Source organism: Budorcas taxicolor, chromosome 7 (genome assembly GCF_023091745.1).
Source record: "Budorcas taxicolor isolate Tak-1 chromosome 7, Takin1.1, whole genome shotgun sequence".
NCBI classification, from domain to species: domain Eukaryota; kingdom Metazoa; phylum Chordata; class Mammalia; order Artiodactyla; family Bovidae; genus Budorcas; species Budorcas taxicolor.
In genome coordinates, this window is record NC_068916.1 from 20,634,018 (window position 1) to 20,647,142 (window position 13,125).

The 13,125-nt window shown below is 48.7% G+C and overlaps 1 protein-coding gene across 1 annotated transcript; it reads right to left on the reverse strand.

The window, feature by feature from the left end:
- On the reverse strand, nt 1-1,158 carry S1PR4 (sphingosine-1-phosphate receptor 4). The gene has a single exon (XM_052644366.1). It carries the CDS (start codon nt 1,156-1,158, stop codon nt 1-3), a length of 1,158 nt encoding a protein of 385 aa, XP_052500326.1.
- Between the last annotated feature and the right edge of the window lie 11,967 nt (nt 1,159-13,125).

The window sequence follows — 13,125 nt, forward strand, 5'->3', positions numbered from 1 at the left end:
TCAGACACTCCGCACGCTAGAGACACTGGTCAGGGGCTCCCGCATCCGGAAGCTGTGCGATCGAGAACCCCGAAAGCTGTCCCTCGGCCTCAGTGAGCTGTCGGTGTTGGAGGCTGCAGAGTGGGCCTCGACGGCCTGAGCCAGGCAGTCCCCAGGCCCTCGAAGCCCTAGCCGGAGACACGCGCCGCACAGGAAGCCCACCACGGCCCGGCACACCTCCCGGCTGCGGAAGGAGTAGATGATGGGGTTGACCGCCGAGTTGAGCACGGCCAGCGCCAGGATCCAGTCCATGCCCCGCAGGTACTCCTGCGCCCAGACGTTGGAGCCGAAGATGTCGGCCAGCAGCAAGCCGAAAAGCGGGCCCCAGCACACCACGAAGGCCACCAGGATCATGAGTACCGTCTTGAGCAGCCGGCGGGCCTTGCGGCGCGCCGGGGTGCTAGGCGCCTTCTGCCCGTTGGCGCGCACTACTCGGAAGATGGCTCCGTAGAGCAGCATGATGGTGGCCAGGATGAAAGCGAAGACCACTACGCAGAAGAGGATGTAGTCCTTGGAGTAGAGCGGGAGGAGACTGGAGCAGCGTTGGAAGGCGCACACGCAGTTCCAGCCGAGCAGGGGCAGCAGGCCGAGGAGCGCCGCCAGCAGCCAGCACAGCCCGATGAAGCTGCACACGCGGCCCCGCTTGGTGGCCCCACTCTCGGCCACCGGCCGCACCATGGTGACGAAACGCTCGCCGGCCGTGAAGAGCAGGCTGAAAGTGGAGGCTGCCAGCGCCATGAAGAGCAGGCCCTCGCGCAGGAACCACTGGGCCGGCGCCAGGCGGAAGGTGTGCGCCCCCGACAGCAGCACGTTGGCCAGGTACGCGGCGCCGGTGAGCAGGTCGCTGAGCGTGATGTTCACCAGGCAGTAGTAGACCCAGCGCCGGGAGCGCATGCGGCTGGCGATGGCCACCAGCACCAGGAGGTTCTCCAGCACCACCAGGCAGCTCATGGCCACGAACAGCCCTCGCAGCACCCCCAGACCGGCCTCCTCCGCCCCAGCGCGCCCCGCCAGCCGCCCCGAGTGGTTGTAGTGCAGGAGGACGAGCCGGCTGTGCCCGCCGGCCGCCAGCAGCTGGCAGGACTCGGGGTCCCCCGTCGGGGTCCCCGTGGCGTTCATTGCGGTCCCCCTCCCCGAGGGCAGACTGGGGCCCCGGGGTGGGGTGTTTCGTTTGCCCCAGGCAGGGTGGAGCCGCGAGTTTTGCCCGCCCTTGGTTTCCTGTTATTTGAAATTTCCTGTTATTTCAAGGTACCCCCTGGGTGGGGGTGAGGCTGAAACGGGGAGGGGCATCCAACGGTGGGCTCCCATCCTTACTCCCAGAGGGCAGGGCGCTGCGGTCACCCCCTGCCGCCCCCTGCCGGTCCTCGAAAGCCCATTGAGGGTGGGGTCCCCGCCCCCACCCCCTCACTCCCTCTAAAGAGTGGGTAACCGGTTTTTTGTGGCACCCAGGCTGGACGACTCTCCCGCCCCCACCAACAACTCCTTGCAGGCGGGCCCCACTGTTCCATCACCTGCTCCTCAACCTCTCTAGGCCCGCCTGGCACACAGTAGGTACTTAATAAGTGTGTGCCGAGTGGCTGCACACAAAGAAGCACTGCCAGCTCCCTCATCGATGGTGCAGTTGTACCCTCACCTTATCCTCACAGCAGGGCCAGGAGCAACAGTTCTCAGAGGGGAAACAGGCGTGGAGAGGGGCAGTCCCTGGGCTACCCTGCTGAAGACAGCACAGTGGGGAGGTGAACCCCAGGCACGCACACACCCACGCGGGTCTGGATGGGGGGACCCTCCTTACCCGGGTCTTCTGTTGCTTGCCAGCCCCTGAGCTGACCTTGCTAGCAGCAAAGCCGCAGGGGACCTCCACCCAGGGCGGCACCTCACCTCTGGAGGGAGGAGGGCCTCACTCGACCTCCCTCAGACCGACTCAGCCTGAGAAGGTTGAGGACCGAGGTGTGTGGCGGGGAGAGGAAGTGGGGGGTGACACGTGGAGTGATGCTGGGGGAGTCTGAGGGGGGAGGCACAGCCCTGGCCAGGGTCTGAGGGGAGTGGCACAGGTATCTGCGCGGCTCCCTACCCCCCCTGAGTGGAGGATGGGCAGGACGTGGGGCTGGAGGGCAGCCCTGCAGCCCTCCCCTGAGTTCATTGTTCAGCCTGGAGCAGGACAGTTACAGGGAGGGGAGGGGACTGCACTGAGAGGCAGCCACATAGACTCACTGGAGGTGACCAAGCAGAAACAGATCTGAGGTGGGAAGGGGGTGTGAGGAGGGGCTGTGCAGGCGGGTGGGGAGAGCGAGGAGGGCACGAGCAGTAGGGCCACCGAGCCCCAGTCCCAGCCTCACAAGGGACCCCTGACCCAGGCACACTCAGAGAGAGACACATGCATAGTCTGAGCCTGGACCCTGGACTGAACCTTGACCCCAGGCTGAATCCTGACCTTGGTTGAGCCCACGACCATAGGCTGACTCCAACCCTGACCCTTGCTGAGACTTGACCCTGAACTGAGCCCTGATTGCAAGCTAAGCCCTGATCCTATTGAACCCCAACCCTGACTAAACCCTATCCCCAGGTGATCCCCTGAGCCAGCCTAGAAGAGCAAATTGAGAACTAGACTGAAATGTTATGAGACAGCAGGGTTTGACTAGATTGAGGCCAAGCTGTCCTACTGTGGTGACCTTATGCCATGGATTACCCGCTGCTTAGGTGAAAAGCCATATGTGCATTGTAATTTATGTAACCTTACAATTATCCTCGTGTTACAGAAGAGCAGTCCCCCTTCAGAAATTAATCCTGAAGACACAGCTCTAACAATACCCAAGTGAGTATGGAGAAAGTTATTAATTGTCATTGGTAAATGCAAAATATTGGAAGCAACCCACATGTTTGTATACAGGAGAGAGACTGATGTATTACAGTGCACTTCAGAGTGGAGTGCTACACAGCCATGAGAAAGAATAAGTTCTATTTCTGTGATAGAATGGGGTAATTTCCAGGACATATTGTTAAGTTGAGGGGGAAGTACAAGAGTATAGGTAATATGTTACCTTTTGTATAATAAAGAAGAGGGAATAAAAAGTCCACATATCTGCTTGTTTTTGCAAAATGAAAGGTAAAGCAAATAGCAATCAAATTGGTTACCTACAAGAGTGGCTGGGATTTAAATTTAAGAAAGGAGGGGATAACATCCTTTGTATTTTCCTTTTTGTATAATTTTTAAACTGTTATTGCTTTCTATATTTAATAAAAATTTAAATCAACAACAGTGGAGGACAAAAGCTTTAAGATGGAATACAGAGACATCCCTGGTGGTCCAGTGGTTAAGACTCTGCACTTCCACTGCAGGGAGCATGGGTTTGATCTCTTGCTGGAGAACAAAGATCCCACATGCATGCAGTGCAGCCAAAAAAGGAAAGAAAGGTGGGATATAAGTAGAAAACAAATGAACCGAATGATATTTCAAATGAAAAACATAAGCCCCCAGAAATAGAAAAGAACCAACTTGTGCAACTTGTGGACACGGTACTGACTCTAAAGACAAAAGGAGCTGCAAAAAAATTTTTAACTTGGTTTAGTACATTTGTGTGTTCCAGAGTGGCATAGGTATAGTGATTCTGAAACTCTCATGTGTATTATGGGACTGAACAAACTAGCAAGTGTGTTGATATTATTAAGAATCAGGTCTTTGCTGGGGGGGGAAAGAAAGTGCAAAGATGAAATGGAAGAACCCCATGGGAACAGAATGAGATTAAAGTATCCGCGTGGACTTGATAGTTAAACAAAAATCTACTTCCTAACTCTGTCCACTGAGACAACCCAATAGGAATGAGTGCACCTAGCACCTAGATCTTGGCTTCTAAATATCATCCCCCGAAAGGTGGGGAGGGGAATGCAGGACTCTTGGGAGAAATGGCAGAATCCAGGATACAAGGTGAGGCTGGAATGTCCTGGTGCATCAGAGAGTAACGAAGGGCTCCCAGAAGGATGGGACCCATCAGAGAGATACAGGCTGGACAAATCTGGGACAATTTGATTGTGAACAAATGTTGTTCAGTCACTAAATCGTGTCACCATGAACTGAAGCATGCCAATCTTCCCTGTCCTTCACTATCTCCCAGAATTTGCTCAAATTCATGTCAATGGAGTCAGTGATGCTATCTATCTTATCCTCTGTTGTCCCCTTCTCCTCCTGCCTTCAATCTTTGCCAGCATTAGGGCTTTTTCCAATGAGCCAGCTCTTTGCATCAGGTGGCCAAAATATTGGAGCTTCAGCTTCAGCATCAGTCTTTTCCACGAATATTCAGGGTTGATTTCCTTTCAGATGGACTGGTTTGTCCTCTGTGCAGTCCAAGGGACATTCAAGAGTCTTTTCCAGCATCACAGTTGGAAAGCATCAGTGAATGATCTTAAAATCATAGGATGGTGGATGCAGGGGCAGGGGAGGGAGAATTCAGATTTAGTGTTTAATGAGAAGAGAGTTTCAGTTTTATATGGTGAAAAGCAAGAGTTCTGCAGATAGAATGTGGTGGTGACATTTGCAAACATGAAGAATGTATTCATTCAGCCCTATCTCTGAAATGGATGCTCAGGTTCATTTATGTTACATTCATTTTACCACAATAAGAAGCAATTTTGAAGGGACTTCCCTGGTGGTCTAGTAGCTAGGACCCCACGCTCCCAATGCAGAGGGCCCGAACTAGATTCCCACATGCCACAACTAAGACCTGGTGCAGCCAAATAAATAAATCTTTTTTAAAAAATTAGAAAAAAATGAATGAACTTTCCATATGATCCAGTAATTCCACTCCCAGGCATTTCCTCAAAACAAGTTAGGAAAAAATCACCATTTGATAATTATCCCAGCAATAATGGACCCAAACAAGATTGATCAGTGGAGGGCTTCTCTGGTGGCTCAGTGGTAAAGACTCTGCCTGCTAGCACAGGAGGAGCCAGTTTGATCCCTGGTCCGGGAGGATCCCATGTGCTGAGGAGCAGCTAAGCCCGTGCGCCACTACTATTGAATTTGGGCTCCAGAGCCAGGGAGCCACAGCTGTCGAAGCCCAAGTGCCCCAGATGCTGTGCTCCACGATAAGAGAAGTCACTGCTATGAGAAGCCAGGCACTGCAAGGAGAGAGTAGCCCCTGCTCGCCGCAACTAGAGAAAGCCTGTGCTCAGCAACAGAGACCCAGCACAGCCAAAAATAAATTCATCAGTGGATGTTAAGATGATTGGGTGGAAGTTTGAAGGGGAGAAGTAATCTCAAAGTGTGTTCCTACAGATGACTTAGCAATTACAAATGCCTTACTTAGAACCCTAGTGAATAGCTTCTTAACCAAGCCATCCAGGTAAACACACTGGGAGTGAGGACAAAATGGTCTTTGTGGGCCTCCTGATAGGAGGCACCGAGGAGGACACATTGCTTCTGGGATATTCCTGCCAAACACAGGCCACCTGCATTTGATCATGGGAGCCATCAGACAAACCCACACTGAGGGACAAGGTCATAACAGTTATTAAGTGTGTGTGTGTGTGTGTGTGTGTGTGTGTGTATGCGCGTGCTATGTCACTTCAGTCCTGTCTGACTCTTTTGCGACCCCATGGATCATACCCCACCAGGCTCCTCTTTCCCTGGGATTTCTCAGGCAAGAATACTGGAGTGGGTTGCCATTTCCTCCTCCAGGGGATTTTCCTCACCCAGGAATCAAACTCACATCTCCTGCATCTCCTGCATTGAAGGTAGATTCTTTACCACTGAGCCACCTGGGAAGCCTGAAAGGTATTAAGAGACAACAACAGCAACAACAAAAAGCCTGAAGCTGACTCAGAAGAAAGGAGATCACAGATACATGAAATTGTGTGCAATGAGTGATCCCCGACTGAATATACCACCGGTGGAGAGTGAGGGGGTGGGGAGGGGAGCCTTGCAATATAAGACAATATTAAAACAACTTGTGACACTTTCAAACAGGCTGTATATTAGCTACTATTATTGTCTCAGTGCTAGATTTCCTGAATTTGACCATCCTGGTTACTTAACAAGAGGTGTTTTTTTGTTTGCAGGAAATACATGGGTTTTTGTTTTTTATTTGTTTTGTTTTTGAGTCAAAGTGCATGATGTCACCAGCTCACTGTCAAATTATTTAGAAAAGATTAAGAAAAAGAACAAAATTATTTTGTGCATAGTCTTTAGGGAATAGATTATATACTTTTAAATTATGATTATAGAGAAATGTAAAGCAAAAGGTTAACTGTGGGAAGCTCTAGCTCAGGGGTGGGCAGATTTTTTCTGCAAAGAGCCAAACAGTAACTATCTTTGGTGTTGAGGGCCAGACAGTCTCTGTCACAGTGCCGCTGCTGTCATGGAGAAAGCTGCCCCCTGCGGTGAGTAAATGAGTGGGTGTGGTCATGTGCCAATAAAACTTTACAAAGCAGGCTTAGAGCAGGTAGTGAGCCCTGTTGACCTAGAGGAAGCCTTTATGGGGGTTCATTATCATCATGTTGCAACTTCTGCAGGCCTGAAATATTTTCAAAGTCAAAAGATAAGTGAAAAAAATGTGGATTTCCTAACTTTGTGGTCAGGTGATGGTCTCTAACTATCAAGAGGAAGCAGGGGGACTTTCCTGGTGGTCCAGTGGATAAGACTCCGTGCTTTTATCTCAGGGAGCCCAGGCTCAATCCTTGGTCAGGGAACGGGATCCCTTGTGCTGCAACGAACTAAGACCCAGTGTAGCCAAATGAACAAAATTAATACAAAATTAATTTAAAAAAAAAGAGGAAACAGGGCCCCTTGGGGAAACACCCGGATCCAAGGCTGGGGCTGTGAAGTATGAGATGATCAGAAAGCGTCTCACAATGCCAGAACTATGAGCTCTTAAGACCACTGCATCATATCACAAGGACTTAGGGGCCAACTTGAAGAGGCTTCCATTGGCCAGAGAAGGAAAATAGCAGAGACATCACCCTGCAGAAAAATGTCCATATTGTCAAAGCTATAGATTTTCCAGTAGTCATGTATGGATCTGAGAGCTGGACCATAAAGAAGGCTGAGCACCGAAGAACTGATGCTTTAGAACTGTGGTGCTTGAGAAGACTCTTGAGCATCTTGGACAGCAAGGAAATCAAACCAGTTAATCCTAAAGGGAAATCAACCCTGAATATTCTTTGGAAGGACTGATGCTGAAGCTAAAGCTACAATCCTTTAGCCACCCGATGCAAGGAGCCAACTCATTGGAAAAGACCCTGATATTGGAAAAGATTGAGGGCAGGAGGAGAAGGGGGCAACAGAGGATGAGATGGTTGGATGGCATCACTGACTCAATGGACATGAGTTTGAGCAAACTCTGGGAGACAGTGAAGGACAGGGAAGCCTGGTGTGCTGCAGTCCATGGGGTCGCAAAGAGTCGGACATGACTGAGCAACTGAACAACAAAGGGAAGAATACGATGTACAGTGTGTAGAAACACATCTAATGTTACATCCATGAGTTCATAGGGACACGAAGGAGAAAATAAAACCCTTTGGTGATCTTTTGTGGCTATTTAGGAACTAACTCATTATTATGAAAACTGCTAAAGAAAATCAAGAATCAGGCATTAAGCTTTTCTTTCCTGCACAGTTTTTATTTCTGGGTAACCAATTACTTGATAGGGGAAATATATTTTGATCATACTACATTAAAAAAAATTTTTTAATTGTGGTAAAACACATGTGGCATTAATTATCACTAACCATCTTTAACTGCCCAAAGTGGCTTGAAGCACCTTCACATTGTATCGCAGTCACCACCACCATCACCTCCAGAGCTTTCTCATCTTCCCAAACAGAAACTCTGTCCCCATGAAATAGTGATTTGCCCTCCTCCTCCCCCAGTCTCTGGCCCCACCATCTCCTTCCTGTCCCTGTGGCTCTGACTCCTCCAGGGACCTCCTGTGAGTGGACTCAGACAATGTGTGTCCTTCTGTGTCTGGATTACTTCACTGAGCATAAGGTCCCCACGGTTCATGCATGTTGTAGTGTGTGTCAGGGTCTCCTTCCTCACTGGGGCTGGATGACGTTTCATTGTACGGATGGACCATATTTGTTTAACCATCCATCTCTCAAGGGACATTTGAATTGCTTCCTCCTCTTGGCTATTAGAAATAATGCTGCTGTGAACATAGGTGTACAAATATCTCTTCAAGACCCTGCTTTCAGTTCTTTTGGGTGAGCTGGGTTGTTGAATAGAAAAATTCCAGGCAACAAATGCAGAAGAAATGCAAGTGTTCGAAGTCACCATTTTTGCAACCCCAGATGATGTATGTAAGTGATGATCATCAGTGGCCACTAAGATTGTTAGGAGAGAGAAATTTCTCATCGGGAAGTTCACAATGCATGAGTCAGACCGATGCCCCCTGAACCCACCGGTCAATTTTAATGAGAAGAGAGAGAAACACACACATACAGAGAAGCAACTGGCTGTTGTGTTGTTACATGTCTCATGGAGAGAGACACACAGAAACACAGAGAGAGAAAACCAACTAGATGTTATGTTTCATCTGCTGGAGCTCACACCACCTAGAAAGTCTGTCCAGGTATCTAGGCAGATCATTCACAGGGATTACAGGGCATAGAGTAGCCCATTGATCCACACCTGGAAAGCAATCCACCAGTTAGGAAGCTGAGAAACTCTACCAGACAAATGAGATCATTTATTCAACAAATAAATGGCACACAAAAAAGGTTGGGTGATAGTTATAGGTGAAAAGCTTCTTAAGAGATAGAAAAACCAAGGGGCTTCCCAGGTGGTGCAGTGGTAAAGAATCCACCTGCCAGGGCAGGAGATACAAGAGACATGGGCTCAATCCCTGAGTCAGGAAGATCCCCTGAAGAAGGAAATGGCAACCCACTCCAGTGTTCTTGCCTAGAAAATTTCCAGGACAGAGGAGCCTGGCAGGCTATAGTCCGTGGGGTCCCAATGAGTCGTACACGACTGAGCGACTGAACTGAACAGCAACCAGATGCCACATGTGGGCTTTGTTTGGGTCATGACTCAAATGAACCAACTGTGAAAAAAAAACACAGGTAGCATTTCCTCATCTGTGATGAGGCATTTCCCCACCAGGGACCCACCCGTCTGAGAGGGACCCTGCGGGACTCTTGCCCAAAATACATGGCGTTAATCACATTGTGAGCAAACCTCAGACAAACCCAAATTGTGGGACTGTTCTACAAAATAACCAGGCAGCATTCTTTAAACAGGCCATGACAAAGGCTAAGGAGCCATCAGCCAGGAAGGAAACGAAGATCAGGAGGTGCAGTGCGGAATCCTGGCCCAGACGGAGGGCAGAAGAGGGAAAAACTGGCCAAATTCTAGCAAGTCTAGAGGTTAGGTAATAGCAGGATGGTTGATGTGAATTCCTCGGCTTCTATAACCTGGTTTGTAGCATGTTACCTAAGAGGTTCACATCAGAGGAAGCTGGGTGAAGAGTGTTCTGGAACTCTGCACTATTGCTGCAACTTTTCTGTAAATCTAAAATGATTACAAAATGAAAAGCTTCAGGGAATCCCTTGGTGGCCCAGTGGTTAGAACTCCGAGCTTTCACTACCAAGGGCCCTCATTCAAGCCCTGGTGGGGAAACTAAGATCCCACAAGCCATACAGTGGGGCCAAAAAATTAAAAAAAAAAAACCTTTAGAAAAGACATTTACAAGACACATAGGGAAATGTGAGTACCTAGTGGAGAAGGAAATGGCAACCCACTCCAGTGTTCTTGCCTGGAGAATCCCAGGGACGGGGGAGCCTGGTGGGCTGCCGTCTATGGGGTCGCACAGAGTCGGACACGACTAAAGCGACTTAGCAGCAGCAGTGGATATTAAATACACGGGGATCATTTCTAACTTTTTTTTATAGGTGTTCACGTTGCATTATACTTTTTCTTTTTAGAAGTGAGTTTTGTCTTTTGCTTTTTACAATTCTGATGTGCTTTTAAGCTTTATTAGTATTGTCTTTTTGCTTGTTTTTGGCAGTGCCATGGGAGGTATGTGCTATCTTACCTCCCCCGCAGTGGGTGGAACCCGAGCCCTCTGCACTGGAAGCTCGGAGTCCCTAGAAAAGTCTTTATATTCTAGAAAGATGTGAATGAAATGGTACTGTATCAGGGAAAATCAAAGTAACCAAGAGGCAGATTTCTCTGGTGACTCAGACAGTAAAGAATTCGCCTGCAATGCAGGAGATGCAGGACATGAGGGTTCAGTCCCTGGGTCAGGAAGATCCTCTGGAGAAGGGAATGGCAACCCACCCTGACTTTTACTTCCAAGAGGCAGAAGGGGCAGGGAGGGAGAATGGAGAGATATGCATGGAACAGGCGTGAAGAACCATCACTCATGGGATGACGGGGTTTGTGTACTAGGTTCAAGGTCAACTTAGTCTTCAGGCTTAGGGCTCACAGCACTTTCAGGGGTCCATGAAATGTGTTAATTTTCATTCCCTTTTAAGATCCAAAGAGGAAAATGAATAAGCTAATCATGAATACATAACAACAAACCCAGTCTGGATTTCATTCTTCTTTCTACCAACAGGGCTGTAAAAAATAATTTTAAATATTGTTTTATCAAGGAAGAAGCCCATGAAAGCAAAAGTGCTTCAGACTCATGAGAGTCTTAATGGCTAGTCTCCCTGCTTTGGGAGGTTTGATAGTTTCTGTCTTACAAAGGTTTTATTTTTTTTTTAATTTATTTACTTACTTGTTTACTTATTTGGCTGGACCAGATCTTAGTTGTGGCATGTGGGATTTAGTTCCCTGACCAGGGATTGAACCCAGGCCCCATGCATTGGAATGTAGAGTCAACCACTGAGAAGTCCCTCCATCTTAAATAGGTTCTAGAGAGTTGGGTGCCTGACTCAGACAGGGAACCAAGGTCATGTTGACAGCATGTACTCTCACTATAGCGGCTTCCCAGGTGACGTTAGTGGTAAAGAACCTGCCTGCCAATGCAGGAGATGTAAGAGATAAGGGTTCAATCCCTGGGTCAGGAAGATCCCCTGGAGGAGGGCATGGCAGCCCACTCCAGTATTCTTGCCTGGAAAATCTCATGGACAGAGAAGCCTGCGGTCACAAAGAGTCAGACCCAACAGAAGTGACTTAGCACACATGCCTGCACTCTTGCTATAATGGGCCAAAATTTTCTTCTCCTCTCTGCTCTCCTGATCAAAAAATTAAACCTCAGTCTAATCACAAGAAAAAACATTGGACAAAACAACTAAAGGACGTCTGACAAAACACCTGCTGGGAGATGGCTGAGGTCCTAACCCAGGTATGGTATCCAGGAATATGACCTTTGGAAATAGGATCATTGCAGATACAATCAAGTTAGAATGAGGTCAGGTTCATCTAACTTAGTATGACTGGTGTCTCTGTTGTTGTCAGTCATTCAGTTGTGTCTGACTGTTTGTGACCCCATGGACAGTAGCCCACCAGGCTCCTCTGTCCATGGAAATCTCCAGGCAAGAATACTGTAGTGGGTTGCCACTTCCTCCTCCAGGTGTCTCTGTAAGAAGAGCAAAATTGGACACAGACACACACAAGAGGAAACGGCCATGTGAGGACAGAGGCAGAGACTGGAGGGATGCCGCCACAAGCCAAGGGACACACAGAGCCACCAGGAGCAGGAAGAGACAGGAAGGACCTTCCCCTGGAGCCTCTGGAGGGAGCTCAGCCCTGCTGACCCTTTAGTCTCAGACGCTGCCTCCAGAACTCTGAGAGATTTCATTTCTGTGGTTTTAAGTCCCTCTGTCTGAGGTACTTCATTACTGGAGCCCTGGACAAGCCACAGAGCTGACCAGCACTCTTCAAAATGGTCAAGGTCATCAAAGACAAGGAGAGTCTGAGAAACCATCCCAGCACAGAGGACCTTAAAGAGATGCGATGACAAAATGTCATGAGGGATCCTGGGTGGCGTCCCAGGACAGAAAAAGGGCATTAGGGGAACACAGGAAATCGGAATATAGAGTAGACTTCAGTTAATAATGTTTCAGTGTTTGTGTGTGTTAATCACTCATGTGACCCCATGGACTGTAGCCCGCCAGGCTCCTCTGTCCATGGGATTCTCCAGGTAAGAATACTGGAGTGGCTTGCCATTCTCTTCTCCAGGGGATCTTCCTGACCGGGAGATTGAACCCATGTCTCCGGCATTGCAGGTAGAATCTTTACGGTCTGAGCCACCATACCATATTAATATATTAATAATATGGGAAATCAGATATGGTTTTATAAGGCAACTCTGTATTCACAATTTTTCTATAAACCTAAGACTATTCTGAAAATAGTTAATTTTAAAAAAATTTAAAAACAACAGACTTCCTTGGTGGTCCATTGGTTAAGATTCTGGGCATCCACTGCAGGGAGCACGGGTTCAATCCCTGGTTGGGGACCTAAGATCACCCACACTGCGCAATGCAGGAAAAAATTTTTTAAAAGAAACCAAAAAACTGTTGAATGAATAATAGAGTCTTGGCTCAGCCATCTTCAGGTGTGTAGCCTCAGTCAAATTATTCAGTTTCTCATGTGCCTCATTTCCTCATCTGTAAAATGGGGGCAATGGGATTTGTGCCACATAGGACTGGCCTGAGACCAGGATATGGTGAATAGAGTCATCATTGTCTCCACCAGAGATGGCTGGTGCCTGCTGCTGGAATTTTGGGTGAGCAGCAACAGAGGGCCCGCTAATACGACCCCATGGTCACAGAGAGAGGCTGGACTTCACTTCCTGGCTTAAAGTGCACACAGTCCCGCAGAGCTCGGTGTTCCGTGCCCTGCACAGCGGATGGACAAGTAGAACTTCTTCCTTCCTTTGCCATGTTGCTACCCTGTCTGGGACAGGAGACTTGCGACAGGACAGCGGGGGCCAGGGCTAGGGGGTGGGGTGTTAAACAGGACGCCCCTAAGAAACCAAAGGTCTCCAGAATGTCATTTCTTTAATGTCCACCCTGCAAGGGGCCATGCAGAAGGTGAGGGAATAAATACAGAAGGTTGTAAGATGCAGTGCTCCTGGCTTCCAGCCTGGGAATGAAGGCGGATGCCTGTGGACCTCGGTTTCCTTCATCTGCAAACCGAGGTAA